We start from the raw sequence: 25,636 nt of genomic DNA, 5'->3' as shown, positions 1-25,636 counted from the left end.
TATGATTTTTGTTTCTTTTAAAAGCATTTACCTGTCCGAACATGCTAAGAGACAACACTATGTTTTGTTTTGCTTTTAAGTTTCATAGTTTAGCAACTCCCATGTAGATCTTTAGCCCATCAGGAATTTATTTTACTTATGATGTAAGGAAAGAATATACGAGTATATATATAGTTTACTTTTTCCATATGGAGAATGAATTTTCCTGACACTTTTTATTGAGCAGTCATTTCTCTAAGGATTTGTCCCACCACTTCTGTCATATATCAAGCTTTCAAAAAACCCGTGTTTTTTTCTAGGCTCTCTATTTTGTTCCATGGTCCTATTTGTTCTATCTCTTTGCCTAACCCACACTGTTTTAATACTGTTGGTATTTGGGATCACAAGTACTCCCTCTTACTGTTGTTCTTCAAAGTTGCCATATTGTTGTGATAAGTGGTACATTTTTATTAAACTATATTCTCTAATTTTTCTACTATTTGGGGTTACTGGTGATTCTGTATATTGATTTTATGTCCTTTAGTCATATTGAATCCTTATTAGTTCTCATAGTGGGACTGTAGATTTCCTTGGGTTCTCTGTTATGTCATCAGAGAATAATCACTGTTTTGATTATCCCAATACATATGCCTTTTTTTCTTCTTGTATTAACTGTGCTAACCAGGACTTCAGATGCAATGACAGCAAACATTCCGAGTAGAAGGAGAATGCTTCCAAGGTTTTATCATTAAGCATTATGCTTATTTGAGAGTTTTGATGGATTCCTTTCATTAAGTTGAGAAAGTTCTCTTTAATTAAGTTGTTGGTTTCTTTTAAAATTATGAATGTGTTTTGGGTTTTTCATGACAGTTTTCTGATACTCTCAAGATTATTGTATAATAGGTTAGTGCAAAAGTAATTGCGGTTTAAAAGGTTAAAAATAATTGCAAAAACCGCAATTACTTTTGCACCGACCTAATAGTTTCTATTATTATTAACAGAATGTATTGGGACTAGACTTTCAAGTGTTAAATCATTCTTGCATTCCTGAGAAACTATTGTTTCATACATTGCTAGATTTGCTTTACTAATACTTTAGTTAGGGTTTTGCATTTAAATTGGAAGTTTGTCCTTTTTCTAATTTTCTAGTATTCAGCCTTATAAAATGAGTTCATATTGCAATGCTTAAGTTCACCTTAAGTGTAACAAGAAATCAATTACAGGTGTAGTATACCCACAATTAGTTATAGTGTTTCTCACAGTATTGTCTTATATTTCTGCCTTAATTGTAGAGAACCTTTAAGACTGAATTATTGACTTGTTGTTGCTGCAAGTTCTAAAGTGAATTTGTAGTATAGCTTCTTGATAGACAAGTTTCTAATTATCCTATCCACATAAAAGGGATGAATAGCCTCACAGCACCAGAAATCAGCATCTTTGACATTCACGTCTTCAACACAGCTTGAATTCCAGACGTCATCAACAGATTCTTGAAGGCATTTTTTTTCTTTTTTTCTTCCTTTTTAGGGAAATGCCTTGGGATGCTCACTTCAATGGTATTATCATTTCACTTGTTACAACCAAGGTTCAGACTACAACAAACAAAGTAACTTTCATAATGAATTTTAATTTTCTAACTTTGTGTCCTGATTTTTAAAGAGGTCCCTTAAAACTGTATATGCTTCAGGCCCCACAAATCCTAGATGCATCACTGCCATCAAGATGATTAGTTTTTAAAAGAAATCTAGTCCCTTCCTGTTTTATAACATACTTTGTCATTTAACAAAATATAGATATCTTTTTTCTCCTTGCCATATTCTTTTAGAATTCCTTTTAAAGACAGTGTAGTGTTCCAATGAATAGGTTTATTCACTAGGGGATTAAATGAATCCCCTAATGTTGAATTCCCCCTTTGCCTCCCCCATATTATCCTTATATATGATGCTTTATTGAACATCCTAGTAAGTACATCTTTGTGCAAAATGTGTAGGAGTAGAATTACTGGCTCAAACCATATGTATATTTGGGGAATTTTTGACACATATTGACAAATAGTCCTTTGGAGACGTGTTATCAATTTACTTTCCCAACAATGGTATGTGAGAGAAGTCATTTTCCCAATCCTTGTCAGCACCGTATATTTTATTGTAAAAACATTTGCCAGTTTCATAGGTGTAAAAAGCTATCTTATTATTTTAATATTTGTTTTTCTTATTAATTTGAAAACTGTTTTCATCAGAAAGTACTATAAAAGCGCTTTATGTTTTCAAGACATTAACCTTTTGCCATAGTTGTAATGCAAATATTGATTTGCATAATCTTACATTGGATTTGGAGAAACTGAGGAATTTAGGTCATTTGAACTTGTCACCATCGTCTGCCTATGGAAAATGCCATTTAGGGGAAGTTGTAGAACCGCAAGCATGTATCATATTAACTTGGCTGCATTACAGGGAGAATTGAATTCATTTCAACAGAAAGGTATGTACCTAACACTCTGCTATGTATTACCATCTGATGAATACAACTGATCATAATGCAGAGTTAAAAGCCATGCTTGCAGTTTCAGTAAAACACAATGTAAGCACATATGTGAGAAGAATTAATTCCTTAAATCTTAATAGAAAAGTGATGGAGGAGTGGTTGGGGAAGATCTCTCAGAGGAGGTAATGTGGGTGCCAAGCAATCAAATGGTGGGAAAGTCACTGAGCCAGTACCACGTGTGGAGCATGGCTATGCATGGTAAGTTCACAGAGCAGCAAGAGGTCCAGTACAACTACGGTGCTCTAGGAATGAGGCGTGATGTGGGATAATAAAGGCAGATACAACAGCTTGAGGTCTGTATTAGTCCGTTCGCACTGCTGTAACAATAACCATAGATGGGTGTCTTAAACAACATATTTCTCACAGTTCCGGAGGCTGGGAAATTTAACATCAAGGTGATGGGAGATCTGGTGTCTGGGAGAGCCCACTTCCTGGGTTTGCAGATGACCGCCTTCTGGTTGTATCCCACATGGCAGGAAGAGAGAGACAGAGACAGAGAGAGCCCTCTGTGTCTCTTCTCATAAGTGCACTAATTCCATCACAAAAGCTCCACTGTGATGACCTAATTACCTCCTAGGGACCCATCTCCAAATACGATCACATTGGGGATTCAGGTTTTAACATTTTGGAGAAACAAAAAAATATTCAGTCCATAGCAAGGTCACACTGTGAAAATCCTTGCGTGCCATATTAAGATAAAGAATGTTTTAGAAGATGTCCCACATTTTGGAACTGATTCTGAGATTCAAAAATTATGAGGCTGTGTGACACAAGTGTGACCTGCCAGGTGCACTTTGATTTTTGCAAAATTGTGACCAAGAATTTTTGGTGAAAAATGCACATTGCCTCTGCAGAGCCAATGAGATGAAAGAACCCTTGAGTGTTGAGGGTCTCAGAGGGGTCCAGTGTTGTGAGTTTCATTTTAACACTTTTGCTTTCAGAGCTCTGTGCATTCCCCACTCCTCCCAGCATGTGTATGGTTTCTAACCATGTGTCCGCATTTGTTTCAGTTGACTTGAAGACAGGATCTTTTTTCCGAGTTGCCCCCATCATGACTCAACATCTTCAAGCAGATTGTCAGGCTAAAGTGTGAAGACAGCTAAGATCATCCTGAGAGTAAGGTTGGAGGAGATTGATGTGGCTAAATACAGAAATTCAGAGTCGTATGCTTCAAGGGAGAGACCCATGGTGCTAACCTAAAAATAAAAGGCTTCTCAAGTGAAAAGCAAACATGCATTTATTTGAGATCAAAAAGAATAGCTATTCTGGAATCATTAATTCAGGCAGAAGCCCAAATAGTGTTCCAATTAGGAGACAAAAGCAACGGGTATTTATGAGAAAGGGAAGGGAAATGATGGCATCAATAGAAGGAAGGCATTTGCATTGGTGCAGATAACAACATAGTGATGTTAATCCTAAACAATGTTTTTAATTTTCAGTCCAGTAGTCATCAGTCCGGTAGTCATAATAACTACTTTCTTGTTATCTTTGCAAACAGTTCTTTGGGACACAATGTTGCCCTAGGTCCAGTCCAAAGGTTATTTCGCCTTGTTTTTAACATTCCAAGGTTGGAGGTATAAGACATGTGAGGCAGTTCCTCTGGCCTGGTAGCTCTGGCTCCATTTTAAAGTTTATATTATTGTTTACAGTGGGTTCTGTGGATGGATGGAAGGGATCTACAACTTAGTTAAGCCATTTACTAGCTGTAGCTGTAGGTAAGTTACAGGGCACCTTCAGAGCTTCCTTTTCCCTATCTGTGAAATGGGGCCATAATACTGACCTGGCAAAAGATGCTGTGCTGATTCAGTGAAATACAGTAAATCCTCACTTAACGTCGTTCATAGGTTATGCAACTTTAAGTGAAATGACATATAATGAAACCAATTTTACCTAGGCTAATTGATATAAACAAGAGTTAAGTTCCCAGGGTATCTCATCAATGTTATAAGGAAACGCCGTTATAAGGACCTGCTATACATGCATGCTGTTTCTGACACATAGCAGACATCACACAAATGCATTTCCCTGTCCTCTTCCCTTCTTAATAAAAAGGGAATTTATGATCCAAAGCCCTACAGACTTCCTCTGTGAATCTGGAGCAGCCAGCACGAACTCAGAGGTAGGGAAGTATGCCAGAATATTCCATCACTGTGCCAATAAAACGCCATCGTATATTAAGAGAATTCCTTCTGAGTTTAAGCATTTCAAAATACCTTTCCTGAATTGAGAAAGCAAACGGAATCAAGTGTAAAAAGACTATTCGCTGTTTGTAAAAGCATTTTTCCCATCTCTTCCGCATTTTCATGGTCTGTAACTGGGCTTGTGTACCCAGCTGGCAGCTGCGCCAGCCAGACCCTGAGGTAACCTTAGTTTAGGCCTGATTTTTTTTTTTCCACTCAGAGCCTACAAATTCTATTTCAAGCACACACACGTACAGAATGCAGATGTGGGAATGAAAACCAGGCTCTTCGGGGGAGTGAGGATCTGATAGTTGACGTTAGTGAGCCCATAAGTGGTCCACCGGCCGCGGCCTCGCCTAGTCATGGCTGGGACGCAGACCTCAAGAGTGGTTTTGGCCTTTGGATATGGCATTAGGAATCACATGAGACACTCGCCACATGTCCTGTTTGGGGCAAAAAACATTGCATGATCTGGAATCAGACAGGCTTGAAAGCTTTTTTCTGTACACTGAACAATGTGTAATGGCATGGGTATTCTGGAAAACTAGCTCTATGAGGAAGCTAAGGATCAAAACTGGTGGACGGAGAGGGGAACGTGAGCTGCTTATGCTCAATGCAAAAGGACTGCTCCAATCAAGGAAACAGCCCTCCAGAATGTAGTTAGTTCTAATGTGTATATAAAGCAGGAACAAGATTACCAGGCTGTTTACACCACGTAGCCAAAGCTCTTATAGTTCAGCTAAACCCCAAAAGAATATTCTTTTTGGATGACGAATAAAATCATTCATTCAACTAATATTTATTGGAACCTACTAGTATGTAACAGGTCATATCACAGGTGCTAAGGTGAACAACAACAAAAACGTTTTTAAAAATCCCTGACTTCATGAAGCTTACATTTTAGAGGGAGAGACTGACAATAAACAATAACAATAATTAAAATATGAATTATACCGTATAGTAAAAAATGCTGAGGAACAGAAATGAAGCAAGGATGGGAGTATGAAATATGAGGGAGAATGGGAACTAAAATAATGGATAAGGCAGTCAGGAAAGGCCTTGCTCAGAAACTGACTTTAACAAACACCTGATTGATGGTTTGGATGGATATAAATCTAGACTGAAAGGAGTTTCTCCCAGATTTTTGAGGCTGTTTCTCCATTGTCTTTGGTTTCTGGGTTGCTGTTGAGAAAGCTAATGCCTTTCTGACTCCTGACCCTTCCTTTGTGACTTTTCTCCCCAACCTCTTGGAGCTCATAGGAACCTCTGTTTCGCTTGCCATCTGGAATGTTTCAGTGACAAGCCTGAGTGTTTTGAGCATTTCATGAACATTTTCAATCTCCAATCAGATCTTTCAGTTTTGGGGGAGAATACTTTTTTATAATACTTTTTGTAAAACTTCTCTGTTTTTCCTAGTCTCTTTTTACCCAAATCTCCATTGTTAGGTATCCGGATGCTCTGCAGTAATTCTGTTTTTCTTACTGGTTTTCACCCTCTTCCCATGCCTTAGTCTTTTTACTCCACTTTCTAAGATTTTATCAACTTTGTATTCTTCACTGAATTTTTAATTTCTGCTTTCATGGTTCCCAAAGCTCACTCTTGCTCTCCAAATATTCCCTTTTTCTTGGGTTGTCTCATGTCTTCTGAGGTTCTGTTGTCGGTTTATTTTGGTTTTTTCTTTCACGTTAGAGGCTTTTATGAAATGTCTGTTAACCCTGGGTAGTCTGCTAATGTGTAAGCGAGGCACAGATGTACTAACGGGAAGCTTTTATAGATGGGCCAGGCAGCTTGACAATGGGGTGACCAGACAGAACCTGAACAATCAGTTACCCTCAAAAATCGGTCGGTTTCTTCTCATAGGCCAGTCAGCTTTCCGAGGGCTTCCTCCAGGTTCCTGACTGAGATACCAGCTCCTTGCCACCAGGGCTCGGTAAGCAGAATCTAGCGTGTTGGTTCAACCTCTTTAGTCTTCTTCTGTGGATACAGGGAGTCGCTTGGCCGAATGGAATAGAAAGGGAGATGTGGGCAGGTTGCGGTGCCACGAAAAAAAAAGAAAGAAAGAAAGTTCAGTCAGGCCTCATGTTTTTCACTCACTCTGCATTCCTGCCTTCAAAGGGCTTAGTGCCTCATTTCCTGCACTTCCCTGGCTCTGTATGTTTTATGTGGAGTTGTCTCCTGGAAGATGTAGGTGGCAGCTTTCTCTTGTCTGCTATTGTTTCCTCTCTCATTCCTCTCATTCTTTAATTTATGCTTTTTTTATTCCTCATTGTCATTTATTGGAATTTCAGGAGAAGTTAGAGATAAATTTACTACACACACTGCCATATTTAACCAGAAGTCGTATTGTATTCTCTTTTAAGTCTCTCCTGCCAAAGATTACTCTAATGGTAGTAATCCCTCCTCAGTAGATTCTCACAAGAAACAAGATTCAAATTAAATGTCAGGATCTCCGATACCCTGTTTTAGTTATTTATTTCTGAATAACAAATGACCCTAAACATAGTGACTTAAAACAACGACAATTATTTATTTGCGTATGATTCTGCAGTTTGGGAAGGGCTTGGAGGGGCAGCTCTGTTCCATGTGACATCAGCTGGGACAGTTCATCTGGGGATGACGATTGTCCTACCAAGATGGGTCACACTCATGACTGGCAAGTAGTCCTGGTTGTGGAATGGGTGCTTACTAGGGGGCATCAGTCAGGGCTCCCATTATTCTCCACGTGGCCTCCCCATTTTGTTTGGTTGGACTCCTCAGAAACTTGATCTGTGAAGGAGAATCCAAGGCCACATTCATCAACAGGACACGCTCTAGTGTGTAAGCACTTACCAAGCTTCCATTTTGTATCACGCCTGCTAATGGCCCACTGGCCCAAGCATGTCACATGACAAAGCCCAGATTCAATCTGGGAAGAAACGACAGTCCACAGGAACATGAATACTGGGAGGCATGACTCAGAGGTCCTGCTGGAACTCTGAAATTCTATGATTCTGTACTTGTGTTTTTATTTGTAATTCTTTGACTTGTAATTCTTTCTGAGACATTGGGGTGCCAGGCTCTTTTCTTGTAGGTAGGGTCATATGATATAAATATTCAATAAATATGTATTAGACCACAGCAATGATGTAGCATCACCACTTAAAATGTTTCTGAGTGGGTGACAACCAAGATGACACAGTAGGTAAACGCTGTGTTTACCTACTGTCACAACCACATCAAAATTCCAACCAATCTACAAAACAACCATTATTGAGAATCACCTAAAATCAAGCTGAACTGAAGCCTTTCAACTAAGGACTTGCAGAAGAAGCCACCTCCAGACTTATAGGAGGCTCAGAGACGCGGAATGGGCTGGTCCCACACCAGTGTGTGACCATTAAAGATCCGGAGGGCTATTTCAGCTGTGGGGGTCCCTCCGCATACCCTAAACAAGCAAGAGATACCAGCCCCACACCAGCCCAGGTTTCCAGTGCCGGGGAGAGGATGTCCCTATAATTTTTGGTTGTGAACAACAGCGGAGATTGTGACTCAGTGAGACAGTGCAGCTGCACTCACAGGCGCTCCCCTTAAAGCAATTGTTCGCGGACTTACCCATCAGTGGAATCACTCACTCTGAGCTCCAACGCTGGGGCAGCATCTGGAAAAGTGGCAAGGAGAAATGGTGGGGAATTAGATTGTCTGACTTGGGACGAGGGCTGGAGAGGAGGCTTTCTCCTGGACAGAGGACCTGGCAGAGGCCATTGTTTCTTTGTTGAGCCCTCCCTTTTCCCCTGCATGTGAACACGGGTGGTGGCCATTTCTGAGTCTCCACAGTTAGTTTGCCCCACACTGGCGATTTAAGACCTGGCTCTGCCCAACTTTTAGGCACACCCACGCCGCTTCCAGGGCTTTTTCATCCAGACCGCCTGCCTTGGCTCAAGCTGCAGACCTTCCTAGACTCTCAAAGGTTCATGGAACCCAGACAAGCAGCATCTGGCTTGAGCGTATCCTGTTCCTCTGGCTGAGCAGCCCTAATCTGGCACTAGTGGCAGCCGGCCATGGTTTGCAGTTTGGCCTCTCAAGGCGCTTGCACGCACAGCTCGGGCGGCAGACGTCTGCGGATTTCTTTCTGGCTCCTGCTAGGTGGCTCTGGGAGAGGCATGCTGTGGCTGAAGTAGACCTAAGCGGGCTCCCTCCAAGGTGGTCCTGGGGCTGGCGCCCCAGAAGCCTGCTTCAAAATGAGCTGGAGCATCACCTAGCAGTCTCCAAGTATGACAAACCCAAGGGGCTGATTGGGCAGGCAGCAGAGCCCTGCTGAGGCAGCTCCTGTTCTGTAGGATCAGCCCCTGCACAACAATTCTTCCACTGTAGTCAAGGCCAGGCCTTACAATCAGTGAGCTCAAGGGTCAGTCCCTCCCATTGATGTGCAGTTATCAACCAAGGCTCGGCTACAACAGGAGGGCACACAAAACCCACACAAGGGACACACTTGGAGCACATGGCTCAGGTGACCAGAAAGACTGCTACTGAACCCCACAGCACACCTACTACATAAGGCCACTCTACTAAGACCGGAAGATATAGCAGCCCTACCTAATACATAGAAACAAACACAGGGAGGCAGCCAAAATGGGGAGACAAAGAAACATGTCCCAAATGAAAGAACAGAACAAAGCTCCAGAAAAAAAATTAAGCGAAACAGAGATAAGCAATCTATCAGACACAGAGTTCCACGCACTAGTTATAAGAATGCTCAGTGATCTCATAAAAATGGAGATGGAAACCATAAAAAAGAGCCAGTCAGAAATAAAGGGTACAATAATGAAAATGAAGACTATATTACAGGGAATCAACAGTGGATTAGATGAAGCAGAGGATCCAACCAGCGATGTAGAAGATAAAGTAGCAGAAAACACCCAACCAAAATACCAAAAAGAAAAAAGAATCCAAAAATATCGAGGAGAATTTAAGGGGCCTCCGGGACAACATCTAGCATACTGACATTCACATTATAGGGATACCAGAAGGAGAAGAGAGAGAGCAAGGAATTTAAAATTATTTATCACAATTAAAATGCCAAAGGTTAAAGACAAAGAGAGAATCTTAAGAGCAGCGAGAGAAAAGCAGTTAGTGACCTACAAGGGAGCCCCCATAAAACTGTCAGCTGATTTCTCAACAGAAACTTTGCAGGCCAGAAGGGATTGGCAGGAAATATTCCAAATTATGAAAACCAACGACATGCAACCAAGATTGGTCCTCACAGCAAGGCTGTCATTTAGAATTGAAGGACAGATAAGGAGCTGTCCAGACAAGAAAAAGCTGAAGGAGTTCCTCACCACCAAGCCAGCATTACAAGGATTCTTAGAGGGACTTCTTTAAGATGGGAGGGTGGTTAAGGATGTGTGAAAGGGAAAGGGATTAAGAAGTACAAACTGGGTGTTATACAGTAGTCATGGAGGTGTAGGTTAGAGCATAAGGAATATAGTCAACAATTTTGTAATAACTAGGTACGATACCAGATAGGTACTAGATCTGTCAGGGTGATAGATGTGAATGGGGTTGGGGTCGGGGGGAAAAAGGTGAAGGCATTAAGAAGTACAGTATGGGGAATATAATCAACAATGTCGTAAAGATCGTGTAAAGTGCCAGATGGGATCACGTCGGATCACGTCATAGACTGTGTAGACGCCTGACCAATGTGCTATACACCTGAAGCCGATGTAGAATAACATTGTATTTCAACTATAATTAAATATATAGATATATATAGTCATGCGATGTGGAGTACAACATAGGGAAGAGAGTCGATGGTATTGTAAGAACTATATAAGATGTCAGGGGTAGTAGCTGAGGGGTGGGTTATCACGTTATGAGGGGTTTAAATGTCTAACTATTACATTGCTTTGTACACTGGAAAGTAATAAAAAATGTTTCTGAGTGGATTATGAAAACTTAAATTACATATCTTATACATGGTTATAATGAATGTGTTTTCAGTTAATGAAAGACATGGTGGGGAAATCACCCAATGAATGGGGTCAAATTCCTAAATATACCTTTCAAGGGAATAAAGTATTGGCTTTTGCTTTAGGCTACCAGAGGTTGGCTTCTTGTCTGTTTGGTTTTTTTAAAAAAGTTGAAAATTAGCCTCTTTAACACCTGTCTGGACTCCAAAGGATAAAAGCGGGTACTTGTAAAATAAGCAGAGAGTACATTCCTTGGAAATTCCAAACATAACATCTCTTGTCACATGCTTTCCAAGCTGGTCCTGAACATCCTCGCACGTGGCAGGACAGACGTGGCTTTGCTTGTGCTGAGTGTCCTCTCAGTCTTGGTCTGTGGTTGATCACTGTGTTCATTTTGTGTGCAGGAGTTCTCTATCTCCAGTACGGAGATGAAACCAAGCAGCTCAGGATGCCGAATGAAATCACAAGTGCGGACACCATCCGTGCTCTCTTCGTAAGTGCCTTCCCACAGCAGCTCACCATGAAAATGCTGGAGTCGCCCAGTGTCGCCATTTATATCAAAGATGAAAGCAGAAATGTCTATTATGAATTAAATGATGTGAGGTGAGTAGCTAACGCCATGTGTCTGTGTCCACCACGGTGCATTTGGCATTGCTCCACTGTGTACTGAGTCCTGACCTCTCCAGGTCCCGGTGAGGAAAGCATTGCTATTATCCTGACCGACAGGCTTATCTCTTCCAGGTGTGAATTCATTGTCTGGTTTTGTACAATTCACATACAAGGTGTGGTTTTACAAAGATGAAGACAGACTTCTCCCACATCGATCTTCGCATGTTACATCTGAAAAGAACATAGGAAATGATTTAGTCGACTGTTCATCTAAGAGTTATGGAAATTAAGGGCCAGATGGAGAGACACAATCTGTATCAGAAGAGTTGAAGGCACTACTTATGACTGGAACTTGCCTAACTCCTCCTCAAGTGTTCTTTCCCTCATAGCCAGAGCCTTTTAGGTCATTCTTTACATGAACAAGGTAGAATAAGAGCCGTGGGCTGTTATTGTTCATAAGAAAAGAGGCTGAGAAGTATTCTCTCTTTCCATTTGATTCTTAAATAGTTGGCCTTTACCAAAGGATCTCACTTTCCAAGTGGGCTTTTTCCAGGGCCCCCAGTAGGACATACTGTAAAGCAAGGCTAAATGGACTCCTGCTATTGCAGGTGGTATGGAAATGAAAGCATCTTTATCGACCGTAGTGGTATTGTGTATAGAGCAGAAGAGACCCCATCTGATCTGTTCCAACCAAACAGCCTGAGAAATAGGACTTAAATCAATACCAAGAAGCAGTTGCTAGTGTAGCCTGTAAACATTTCAGAACTTAAAAAAACTGTTTAGTGACTAATCCAGCCTTTCCATTTTATGGAACCGGATACTCAGATGCATAAAAGTTAACAGACTTATTCAAGATCACACAGCCAGTTCATTAACCAGCCAAACCCCAAACCTGACTCTCCACATTCTTGGTCAAGAATTTTTCATTCCCTCAGAATGTTCCCTCCTGAACTCATCTGGGCCACAACTTGGATTTCTGGGTCCTTGCCCTATGCGGATAGCAGGCTGGCCTGTTTCTTCTTTATGGAATTAGTGGAAACCACTTTTTTAAAATTATGCTGCTAGTGCATAACGTAAACTGATAAATATCTAACAATGATCACAAATGACATATTTCAGCATGTGCCAAGGTGTGTGAGTAATTTAGGGCTTTCAAAGTTTGACACCTGCCCTAAGGTGGGTGCTACATCTGTTGCATGACCTTCCTGCTTTTTAAAAACATGTTTAAATATTCATGGTTATCAGAAAATTCGGATTTGTTTTTTGGAATAAATTATTAATCAGACTGTCACCAAAAAAAAAAAATATGTGAAGTTACAAAGCATAAACTTAAACATGAAGTAATCGCGTTGTATTTAAAGAGTATGTTTGCAGTAACATAATCCTATGTGGTGTTTTTACATGGACATGGCATTTTTACAAGTCTTCTTGAATTTCTGCCTTTTGCAGTTAGAGGAATTGAGGGATACGGTAACAATAAATAAGCATGAAAGTAGGCAAAGCCACTTTTGATTATGTAGCTCAAGGCTGATGAGGTTATTATGAATAATTGCCCTCCACTGTCTCACAGCCCGTGCAAGAATTTGTATATTATAATGAGTCACAATATTCTAGAGCCTAGCCCAAGCTTCAAATGATTACTACTACTTCCGTTATGCATTCTTTGGTAGTGTCCTTATGTAGTTACAAATAGAGATGGGAGGGAGGACAAAGACGAAAAGGTCCCCAAACATCCCACTAAGATGAGCCTCTTTAATGCAGTTTGGGTGTTATAGATGAAAGCAGTGCTTGAGAGAAACAATCACTTTTAACATTGATCACTTTTCATTTAATATTTGTGAAACTGATGGTCTCATTGACCCTTACTCTGCAGTACTATGTACTGACAGCCGATTATTTTTTTTAAAAATCTCATTTAAAATGTTTAAGTAGGAAGTCATTGATTTACAAATTTGTCTAGCATTTTACTTTTCAGTGTTTTGATTTACATATACAAATGGGTCTAAAAAATTTAAGTGGAGAATATTTTTATTTGGTGGTGAGTATAATGTGTATGTTAGATAATCACATGTATGTCTCTCACAAAGAATTATTCTATTTCTTTTATGCATAATATGGCTCCATTATATTTTATTTGAATGGTTGAGTAAATTCCCACCATCACCATTAAATAGAACTTCCCTTCTTCCCCAAAAAGAGTATCGTGTGGATTTTAACTGAAGACAGTGGCTTTCATCTAAACCCAGAGACAAATTTCATTTCACACCTTTCAGTGTTTTTTGAAGAGAGAGTGTATTTGTTAAATGTTTGGCTGTTTCATCATTGTGTTGGGTTCCCCATATTTTCCTTAGAGAAATGCCACAGAGAGTTCAGGTTGAAATGCTGTGGTAAATGTTGCCATAGTAAATGCAATCTGAACCTTTACTGTTGGTTCACCTTGGACGAACATGTTTCTAAATTAATCATGAACCCACCTCATGTATTTTAAATACCTTTAGAATCACACACCAAAATTTTTTTCATGGTTCAAGTATGGTTTTCAGTTTCTTCACATCGTCACTGTGACTTTTCCGCCAAGCCACAGGGTGAGTTCCTTTAGTAAATCCTCACATTCTTACCTTCTGTGAACTCCCCCCTTTCACCTAGTCCTTTCTAATAACAAGGACTGCACACTCCTCCCTAAGTCGACTTCTAATGAGCTGCTTGAAATCTGGAGCAATCGTGCAAGCTTGGACTAGTCATTGCTTCAAAGCAATTACTGACGGGTATTTAAAAGAGGGAAGCAAGACTAGTCCAAGAATCCTCCACTTCTTTTAAAAACAAAAACATAGCCCAATAATCCCAGTGATTGCAATCAGCCCACAAAACGTGTGGCTGCACCTGGAGGAAAGGAATGCGTCTTCCTGTACACATTTCCCTGAGCTCACCACACCACACCCCACTGGCATTGGAAGGAATCACAGAAGCACAGGGGCTAGGCTGTAAGTACCTTGGGTGGCCCTTCTGCTGATGAAAGCTGAATATGCAAGGAGAAGGACGTCGTAGACATGCATATGCTCTTTAATAATTTTAAGGTAGGCATTGAGCAAGATGTGTTCTTTGCTCTGGTACGACTGACTCCCCGTCTCTAAATGCTGGGTTCAGAAAGAGAGACAGATAAGTGGAAGCATTTACCTGCTGCTGCTACTTCTAAATACCCTGCGCGTCCAGTAATTCAACTTGTATGTATAAAAGTATTTTTTTAAAAACTCACTATGGGAGGGAAAAAAGATACTGTAAAGATACTAGTTTTGATCTTTGCGGTATTTTTTTTTTCTGGACTGCAAATAAGTGTTTTCTCCCTTGCTGAAACTGTTTGAAGGGGGGATAAAAGCATTCTTCGTTTGTGTGCATTATGAGATAAGCAGAAAACCAGGTGTTCGGGTAAAGTAAGCAATTAAATATTTAAATATTAACCAAATCTCTTTGAACATATTGTAGATATTAGAGCTTTATTGTTTCTTGAAGTGTTATCTTTCCTTGCTCAGAATCATGAAAGAAAGTTCATGCCATCCGATATCTATGGGTGGAGAACTCCACAGAAAGAATAATACTTTCCTGAAAAACAAAACCAAAAAAAAGAAGGAAAAGAAAATCTGAAGTCGTTTTTCTTCTTTTCCTTATTTATTTTTTGCCTATTCTATGGTAAAATAACTTTTTGTCTGGTTGATTGTGGACAATAGCTGGGTTGTCAGCTGCTGTCTTTTCCCTATTCTTCTGGGCAGACAAACAAAATGGCCCAATAAGGCTCCTTTCCTCTGCCATAGTTATTGATGTTTTTGATTCTAGGAACATTCAGGACAGATCCCTCCTCAAAGTGTACAACAAGGATCCCGCACATGCATTCAATCACATGCCGAAAACTGTGAATGGAGACATGAGGGTAAGTGTTCCTGTTCTATTTTTTATCTTATTTCAGTGGGTCAAACCATCCTTCCTGCTGTGTGTCAAACCATCCTCATCTAATCACATCCCACCACCAGATTTCCGGGTTCCCACTGCTCATCTCATCTGATGGCTCATTATTTGTTTCTTGGTAGAGAAATCCGATTTCCTGGTTATTTGGGGCAAAGGGATTGAAATAGGGCCTCACACATCCTCATTCATCTCTAAGTTTGAAGTTTAGTTTTGTCCTTACTCCAAGGGAATCCTGAAAAACCTTTGCATAAAAGAGTCCTTGGTCCATAGTACTATTAACTTCATCAGAGGATCTCTTGCTATTTTTTCCTCTAATTAAAACAAAGCTAGCTAAAAAGTAACAATGAAAAAACAAAAGCAAAAATCAAGTATAATTGCATGTAAAATTTATTAAAGTTCTTACACCAGCTATTCCAAGCCCTAATGCTCTAATTATTCACCTTCTAATTTAGGACTGTTTATTGTTGCACTGTATTAAATATTATCAAATCTTACCTGAATTGTATTGAAGGCGTAGGACAAAAACCTGCATGATTTGGGAGCTAATTTTCTCTAGATTTAGATCATTTCAGGAGATTATCCAAACATTCAAAGCACACAGGGATGTTCTGAAGAAAAAATCTGCAGGATGTTCTGCAGATTAAACTGAGAAGGAAGATTTTTAAAATCACATTAATGCAGGTCCACTAGAAAGGCATTGCACTTCTAACAATAGTGCTACATTCCTCTGCAGGAAAAAATGAGAGAAAACAAAGTAAGATTAGCTTCGCCAGCTGTACCTCCCCCCTCCACACACACACACAAATTTAGAAGGTGTTATACTAGTTTATATTATCCTTTCTGAGGATTAGCACTGGGCTGGATGCTGGAGTTTAACTAGAAAAAGTAAACGAGTAGGTTTTATTGCCAAAGAAACCCAGGCACTCTCTGTCTTGGAGTTGGAATTCCTGAGGTGAAGCCGTCTCCACTTCCTGATAGTGTGTATTCGTTTTCCATTGCTGCTGTAACAAATTATTACACACTCAGAGGTTTAAAATGACATAGATTTACTATTTTACCATTTGAGAGGTCAGAAGTCCAATATAGGTGGACTAAAATCAAGGCGTCATCTGCAGAACGTTGACATTTGCTTTCCTTTCTGGAAGCTCTAGAATGTGTTCTCTCTTTTCCAGCTTCTAGAGGCCACCCACATTCCTCAGCTTGCAGCCCTCTTCCTCCATCTTCCAACCCAGCAAAATAGCATCTCTTTGGCCCTGATTCCATCATCACATCTCTAACTCTCCCTCTTCCACTGTTAAGGACACTTATAAATACATTGGACCTAACCCATACTCCAGAATAGTCTCTCTATTTTAAGGTCAGCTGATTAACTACCTTAATCTCCCTTTCCCACATAGTCATGGGTTCCAGGATCTCGGAAGTGGATATCATCTACCTCACAGGGTATCAGAGTTTAGGACCAAAAGGCCAGGAGTCCGAATAGAAAGTGCTGGAAGGATTTCTGTGTAATTCTGGCCTGGAATATGAGTGATGACATTGTGGGATCAGAGCCTACACTTCTGGAGGAAAAGGCCTCTTACAGATTCAACTCCTGCTTTTTCATGTCAGAGATGATGTGTGATTTGAAATGAAAGCTATGTTGCTACTTCAGACAATCTAGGATTTTGAAGTTTATTTTTAGCCAGTTACACTCCAAATGTAAACCAGCACCCTGTGAAGACAGATCGAGTCATGCTAATCATAAAGCATGGACTGAACGTTATAGAATCCTTTGCCTTTTCTACTTTGTTACTCTCTTTCACATTGACGCTCTTAAGAGTCTTTGCTCCCTTGGAAATCTTTATGTTTGATATGTCTAGCCTTTGAACTGGAGTTCCATGGTGCTCGGCATTCTGTTTCTCTTACATGGAGCCCACACAGGGGTCCCAGAATCGCCTCTGAAAATCTTGTTTACGGCTGGGGAGGACACCTGTTTTAACTCTTAAGCAGATGTGATACCTACATAAGAGACCAGCAGTGAGCATGGAGAGAATCAAATATTAACCATATGGACAAAGCCTATTAGAATTCAGAACTTTTGCTGTGGGTTTCAGTAAAGTTGTTCTGTTTTTCCTTTAGACAAGACCCTCACAATCACTGTCTATATTGCCCACGCCCTACTTTAAGACTGCATTTTTTGTGTGAGAAAATTAACTGTTATCTCCAGATGAGGAGACAACAAATGTTCACCATCCAACCCGCAGAAAAGCTTTTAGGTGTCCGTGAAGATGACTTAGGAATACGAAATAGAACACAGTTTGAAAACCAAGTAGGTGTGATCGTGCCTGTAGTTTGTAACTTGGCCCCATCACAGGTTCCAGAAGTTAAAAGACATGGAATTCCTTCAGCCTCACCTTTTGGCTCTAAAGGTTGGAATTCTCTCTCCTTCCTGGATGTCGCTGCCTTGCCTTTAAAGGCAAGAAAGCTTTGTTGAGCCCTGTCTGGAGCACAGCTGCATAACCCCACTGCTCACGGTGAAGAACAGAAATAAAGAACAAGGATGAATTGTAGTAGACTAAACCAAGCTTCACGGGGCATTTAGGGGCGCTTCCATCCTCCCGTATGTTTGCAATGTGCGTGTGGCCGTGAAGGAATTTGATGATAACTGTTCAGATGCGTCAGTTATGCCGCCCTATGCCTGGTGTCATTCACCTTCCCTCACCAGCCTCCAGAGGCAACCTGGGACAGACCTCCAGCTGCCAATACATTACCCAAACCCATGCATATCATGAAAACCATCGGTTGCACCAAGCAGAGATGCAACAACAGCAAGGCCAGAACTTTGCAGGGGCCTCTGTAACTTTCCTTATACAATCAATTTAATATCTTGCCTGTGAAAGGAAAGAAAGTGTAAGACTCTAAGCTAAAACAGTCAGTTCTCCTGAGCAGTGTTACGATGGCAGTGGTATCACTCAGGGAACATGTTAGACTAAAAAGCATTAACTCTGAGGTTGTGGGCACGCACAGAATATATGGTTGGTGGGGAAGGTTTGTGTCTAATTTTTTTCATTTAGCTTCTAGCTGACCATTCTTGAGGATAGTCTATCTAATGAGACTTGTGGTTCTCTGCTGGAGCTGAGCATACCCGTCTTCTGATTTTTTTCCCATTGCCTAACTTTTGTTTCGTTACATTAGATAGTTTTGATAATTCAGTTTCCAAGAAACTGAGCTCACCATGGGGAGCCAGCCTTTTGCAAAAATTATATAGGTACTCATGGGTTTGTAATTCATAAATGTACAACTCAAAGACGAGCCATTCCATTCCACAGTTCTCAAAGGGTATCACCGGTGACTTCCTATTCCCCAAACCCAGTGGCTTTTTCAGTTCTCAGGTTTTTCGACCTTCTCGTGTGCTTTATTCCCATTATTCAGTTCTCTCCCTCTTGTATGTCTTTAATTTTCACTTGTATATAGACAGCTTCCAGATTTTGATTTAGAACACACTCCCCAGAATTGTCCCTGCATCGTAAATGACTTCCTAATACCTAAATCAGTCACTGCCCTCCCAGACCTCTCCTATGAGAGCTCTGCATTTGACACCGATGAGCGGTCTGATTCGAAACCTTGATTTCCATTCTCTGCCATTTCTAAATTCCTTGCCGACATTCAAACATACCTCAGCCTCTTTTATTCACTAACTCTTCTTCCTTATGCCCCCTAAATGGTCGTCAGTGTGTTCAGGCAGGCCTCCCCAGTCTGGACATGTGTGTTTTTTTATTACATGTACCTTGTCACTTGTGATTTTTTATTCTACTTCTGATTGAACCATTATATCAAAATAGATGATCCTATAAACTGTATCTCTAGCTCTGCCATTTCCCAAGAGTTCAAGACCCAAGTGTTCAACTTCCAAGTGGTTATCTCCCCATGGATAGTCTTCCAGTGTTTCTAGTGTATCCTGTTGAAGAAAAAAAGTCTTAATTTTTTGTTTTCCTTCCAAGCACTTTTCCTCCATGTTTTTCTATCTTTGTGAAGGATCGAGTGAATGATTGTGTTGGTGAGTGTGTATGTGTGCATGCATGTGTGTGTGTGTTTTGAGGGGTGGAGAGCAGAGGTTTAAAAAGTTGAGTTTTCAGTGATTTAGTGGCTAACCTCCTGTTTCCCAGCACATCCCACCAATCACCAGAGCCCTTCTACTGTGCAGGGCCTGGTCCAGATGACCCTGCTGCCGTGGCCTGTACACTATTATAATAGCTAACTTTTTTGAGCATTTACTAACCACTTTTCTGAGTAATTTCATTTAATCCTCAAGACAAGACATTGAGGCAGGTATTGGAATAAACATTCATGTTCAGAGCTCAGGAAACAGTTGCTTAGGTATGTTAAGAAATTTGCCCAAGGCCACGCACTAGAGCAAGGCGGAACTGAGGTTTGAACTGACGCAACTGGGCTCCACATCTCAAGCTCCTGATAATACTGCCCTAATGCTACAGGCGCAACGTTCATTATTTTTCTCTTGGTTAGTTACGCAGCAGCTTTTAGCAGTCTCCTCAACTCTGCTTCCCAAGTCATCTCCCTAAGCCCAACTTCCCATTGTCCAAAGACTAGCCCAGGCCAAAGTTGAGAATCATCTCCACCCCAACACCCAAGCAGAGCTGCCTCACAGTTCTTACTCCAAGTATCTGAAATGTACTCTCCTGCCCCACATATCTGCTTTTCAAAATGTCACCCATCTAACATACTACAGGACAATTGCTCAATTCTATCTACAAATTGGTGGCATGAAAAAAGGGTAGGAGAGGGCACTATTATGTTTCTCTGTCTCTTCTATGCTATAGCAACAAAATGCCACATGTGCACCATGTTTGAATTCTGGTTAGAACAAACCAATTGTAAAAGACATCTTTGAAACTATTTGGGAAATTTGAACATGTGTTAGGAATCAGATGATATTAAGGATAACCGGTAATTCTGTTGGGTATAATGATGGATTGGTGGTTGTGTTTATAAAAATGAGACATACTATTTACAGGCTAAATGGCACGATGAATGAGATTTGCCTTAAAATACTCCAGCAAAGCAAACCAAAAAGGTAAAAATAGATGAAACAAAATTGGTAAAATGTTGGAAAATGTCAAAGCTGGATGATGGCAGTTTGTTTTATTATTTTCTCTGCTTTTTTTTTAATTGTTGAAAATTTCTATAATAAAATGTAAGAAAAGAAACACTTGCTTTTAGAGGCCATATAAAAGACCGCCTACTCCATGAAGTTTTCTCTAATGCTCTGTCAGAATTAATCTTTCCCTTTTAGGGGGCATTTTGCACATTCTCTTGGTGTTATAATCGTTTAGATGCATGTTCATCTCATCCACAAGACTGTAAGTTATCCAAAGACACAAACATTTCCGTATTTGTCTTAGTATCCATCCGAAAGCCAGTTGTGGTGTCTTACCCATGGTGCAAGTAAACACTTATTCAACACAATATTTTGAGTACTATTAATGATTGTGTTACAAATGCTGTATTATTCATTTTCTGTCATTAATGAGAACCCACTATAAAAGTATCTCTCTGTTCTCATCACCAGAAATAGTTGTTCTTTTCCTGGTTTATTTTTATCGTATGAACTCTCTGAATCTTGTAAGTGATCATTTTCCCTCTTTGTGTTGCTACTCTAAGGCTTAGAATTAAATTTGTGGCCCACGCACAGCAAGCGTACAGGCGTTTGACGACATGTATTTTGTGTGTTGGCTTTGTTCCTGGCCTCTTTTTTTAATTTTCTACTTTCATCTTCTTTTTGTCATACATTTCACTTTGTCTTTTGGGGAGGGCAAAACTGGAATAATTTATGTGAACTCTATTAATTTCTTTGTGGAATCAGATATTCATTCTATACCATTGTTTTTCTGGGTGTAGGATAATAGACCTTTCTGTGCCTACATAGTACACAATGTGTTAAGTTCTTTATATGTTATTTAAATTAGTCAACAACTCTGCACAGTAGGTATGCTGACTCCATTTTACATGTGACACAACTGATGCCAGTAAATGTCAGACATCGGATTTGAGCCCAATTCTTTCTGACCCTTGCTGAGCCCAATTCTTTGCCTCCCCTTCTTCATATTTCCATTTAAATTTTGCAAGTTTTGAAATGATGCTTCTAGTAAGATTTTACAACACATGAAATATCATTTTTAAATATTTATTTCACTAAATTCTATTATGTGTATTTCATGGCATCTTTTATATTTGACTTCATCTATTCTATTCTCTTCTGACTAGGTTAAAAAGATATGTCACTAAATAGGAAGGGAAGAAGGAAGGAAGGAAAGAAGAAAGGAAGGAAGGAAGGAAGGAAGGAAGGAAGGAAGGAAGGAAGCAAAGAAGGAAAGAAGGAAGGAAGGAAGGAAGGAAGGAAGGAAGGAAGGAAGGAAGGAAGGAAAGAAAGAAAGAAAAAAGAAGTATGTGCCCATTTAGTATATATCGGGGGTGCCAAAAAAATGTATATACATGACTTGTATTCATCTTTTCTTATCGGTATGTATTGAGTATTACAATTTTATTTATTTATTTATTTAAACAGGACATTATTGGGGAACAGTGTGTACTTCCAGGACTTTTTTCCAAGTCAAATTGTTGTCCTTTCAGTCTTAGCTGTGGAGGGCGAAGCTCAGCTCCAGGTCCAGTTGCCGTTGCTAGTTGCAGGGGTGCAGAGACCACCATCCCTTGCGGGACTTGAGGAATCAAACTGGCAACCTTGTGGTTGAGAGCCCACTGGCCTTTGGGGTTAGGAGCACGGAGCTCCAATCGCTTGAGCCACCGGGCCAGCCCGAATATTACAATTTTAATGCAGTGTTTTCCTTTCTTAAAATGTGTATGCATTTTTTTTTTTTTTTGGCACCCTCTGTATATCTGATGTGGCCATGCCATAGAGCTCTTTTTCCCACAGGAAGTGTTCTGGTTGAGAAGGGTTAGGGAACTGGGGGTACTGGGGGCAGGGGTGGCTGTGAAATAATCCTATAAGAATGGAAGAGAAGAGAATCCCATAAAATGGAAGTTTCTGAAATGGAAATTCTAGCTAATTTTCCTTTCATTCATTCAAGGTCGTTCTTGACCCAACCACTGCGGTATTCCCTGCCCTCACATAATGACAGTGGCATTACTAACTAACATTCATGATATACTTACTCTGTGCCAGGTACCATGCTGAGCATTTTGAAAAATGAGAATTTTGCTCATTTGATTTTCAAAACAACCCAGTGTGAGAGGAGTTCTTATTATCCCCGTTTCTGACATGGGAGCTAAGGATCAGGTTGGTTAGGGAACTTGCTCAGAGACACACAGCGTGTCAGAAGTGGAGCTGGATTCAGAGCCAGACAGGCCATTCCAGAACTGGCCTTCCTACTCATTCCAGTGGTCACTACTGTCCTTTCCCACTACTGAAGCATCAGTGTCCGTGGGCCATCCTGTTTTGAAGACCTAACTCAAAAGCCACTCTCTTTATCTAGCCTCCTGTTCCTCCTCTCTTCTCCAAGCCTCATTCGCCACTGTGTCTCGTCTGGCTTCCCCACAACTTCACCTCTTCACCCTCCTCTCTTAGTCCGCTCACCTTTTCCTTCTTGCATTATAGTTATTGCTGTACACATCCTAAGTTCCTTTTTAAATTCTAAGCTGCTTAGGGGCAAAGTCCCTCTGTTTCCCTTGGACAATGTCCTGCTCTGAGAAAATTCTCACTAAATGTCTGAATGAAAAGGGAGCCCACTTCAGCACTCTCCGTGTTACAAATTTTCAATTAATGCCTTCTCTTACTACCATGTTTCCCCCAAAATAAGACTGAGTCTAATGTTAATTTTTGCTCCAAAAGATACTTTAGGACTTATGTTCAGGGGATGTCATCCTGAAAAATCATGCTAGGACTTATTTTCCGGTTAGGTCTTATTTTCGGAGAAATAAACGGTAAGATCAGTACAATGATTTGTAAATGGAAACGTCTGAGGTTTACAACACGTTCCATAGTTTATCCCAGGAGTAGTTCCTGACCAAAATAAGAATGTCTATCTGTCCTAACAAAATTCTCTATCAATATTTTACAGCAGTGACTAGCCCTAAAGATTAATATAAGAATAACGGATTTGTCAGATTAAAATAAGTGATTGTCAGAAATGCACACATATCTGCATTTTATTTTCAGGAGTTAAATTCCCCTGTGGTATAAAGTAAGCTAATCTTCAGATAACCAATTCAATAAGACACATTTTACTTTACTTATAACTAAGTAGGACAAATCTTGCTTTTAGATTGAATTAGTAATCAGTATTTCAAATACCTCCAAACTTACAAAGTAGGAGTGATGATTTTAGAGCAGTTACCTGACTCCTTTATTGTGAAGTTTCATTGATTCACTCACCCAGCGGTTATGCCTTGAATCACTTTTCTGCTTCACACTCGTACGCCAGATTCTGAAGATACATAGTTGACCTTTGAACAACACTTGGGTTTGAACTGTGTGGGTCCTCTTATATGTAGGGTTTTTTTCATTAAATGAGTACAGTACTGTGAATGCATTTTTTCTTCCTTATGACTCTTAATGACATTTTCTTTAGCTCACTTTGTTGTAAGAATACAGTATATAATACACATAACATACAAAAAAGAATGTGTTGATTGACAATTTATGTTATTAGAAGGCCTCCAGGCTAACAGTAGGTTATTAGTAGTTAAGTTTTGGGGTAGTCAAAAGCTAAACACGGATTTTTGACTGCTAGGGGTAGGGGGCATTGGTCAGAGTCCCTAAACCTCGCATCATTGAAGGGTAAACTGTAATAGAGACCGAGTATGGTAACTGCCCTCACAGATCTTACAATCCAGTAGATCAGAAAGTCCATAATCAATACTGATACAGACGTCTATAATTTTCACATTAGTTCCAGGCTATGTGAAATCCTTGTCTTCATTCTGTTATTTGCTTGAGTTAACACTATGGAACTCACTTATGCGCGATGTATGTCATTATGCCCCTTTTATGCCATCTCTTTCTGACAGGCAAAAGATGTTTCTATTGGAATGGGTAAGGGGTTACTCTTATTGAAATGATTAGCTAGGCAAACATATTTTGATACAGTGGCAATCCAGAGCAAGGTAGATATTTTCTTCCTCCCTTGCTGCTTCCAGTTATACTTTATTTTGAAGAAGCAAAAAAAGGTAATATATGCACATCTGATATGCAGCTTCCAAGTGATACAAATCTCATCTTTCCTGCTGTGTGGCTGCTTGGTTTTCCTTGCACTTTTATTTTCCTTTTTGTCATTGAGAGGTTATGACAACATGAGCCATATTGTATTTATAAACATCACGTGTTTCCTTGATATGGCTTGCAGTTTCTGCCAGACGGAACACATGGAAGAAACATTTCTCGTTAGCTCAGCATTGGTTTTAGTTGTGCCGATTTCCGGGACAGGAAAAATGCCTTCCTACTCAGATTTAACTTTCATAGAGTAGAAACAAAACCTCTGAATGTCCGTGAAATAGTTTTAACAAGGGTGGATACTGCTCCTTTAAACCACATATTTTGACTAAAAGCTTCCTTCTGTAAAAAAAAAAAAAAAAAAAAAACCGAAGCCTTGCAATTCAGTCACCATAAAGACAGGCAGAGCTGGAAGCATTGGAGAGATGGATGGTTTCAAGGTCTCTGCAAGTCTAGAAAGTTTCTCCTAGAAGAGAAAGATTTACGGAAGATGTAAGGTAAGAACTGTGCCTTGTAACCAAATATAATTTTCAGATTTTTTTTTTGTCATGCTGTGGCACATTTACGTTGAATTGAGTCAGGTCTTCTGCATTCAAGTTCGATTCAATGAGGAATTAAAATTCTAGGTTTTTATTTTAACTTCAGACATACTGCTTAGAAGGATACTTCTTTGTTATTGGCGTTAGCCTGTTCTTAAAAATCCATTTAAATTACATTGGGCTGCCTCCAATGTATAAACCTGGTGATCTAGTTTCTGTTTAACCTTATAATTTAGAAAAGGATTTAAAGTGTCAATATTGTTTGCTAGTACAGATCTCATTGATGTATGTGTTTTGTGACAATTTTCAGTGTTTTCATGAAGATGTTGACTTGCATTTAGTTTCTGAGACAAATGTAGAAAATTTGAAGGTGTGGTACAAATGGGGGTGGGGAGGTTAGTGTGTGTCCTTCAACATTCTAGGGAAAATTATTCGTTGGTTTTTCCTTGTGAAAAAATACTTTAAATTTTAAAATAAAAGTAGCTCTTTGATCTTGATTTTGACAGTTTTTAAAAAGAAATATCCATTTAAGCTTTATGAATAACATTTAAAACTTCTACAGTTTGACACAGCAAATATAATTCCATCCAGTTTAATGATTGCCTGAAAAGAGTCTTTGGCAGAAATTATGTTTACTTCAGATAACTATTCTGTCTTATT

General features: G+C 39.9%; 1 protein-coding gene across 11 annotated transcripts in view; it reads left to right on the top strand.

The window, feature by feature from the left end:
- KIAA1217 overlaps positions 1-25,636 on the top strand; it is a 435,058-nt gene that overhangs the window by 316,892 nt on the left and 92,530 nt on the right. For 9 of the 11 annotated variants that reach the window (XM_081048618.1, XM_081048609.1, XM_081048620.1 and 6 more), the window contains 2 exons: positions 11,053-11,251; positions 15,086-15,179. In XM_081048618.1, the coding sequence (XP_080904744.1) occupies positions 11,053-11,251; positions 15,086-15,179 (293 nt within the window). Of the gene's footprint in view, positions 1-11,052; positions 11,252-15,085; positions 15,180-24,585; positions 24,935-25,636 lie in introns of those variants that run through there. The other 2 variants (XM_081048611.1, XM_081048617.1) reach the window with 1 other exon arrangement.

Source organism: Rhinolophus hipposideros (genome assembly GCF_964194185.1).
Source record: "Rhinolophus hipposideros genome assembly, chromosome: 1".
Lineage (NCBI taxonomy): Eukaryota > Metazoa > Chordata > Mammalia > Chiroptera > Rhinolophidae > Rhinolophus > Rhinolophus hipposideros.
The sequence above is the reverse complement of the archived record's forward strand: the minus strand, read 5'-3'. Positions and strand labels throughout refer to the sequence as shown.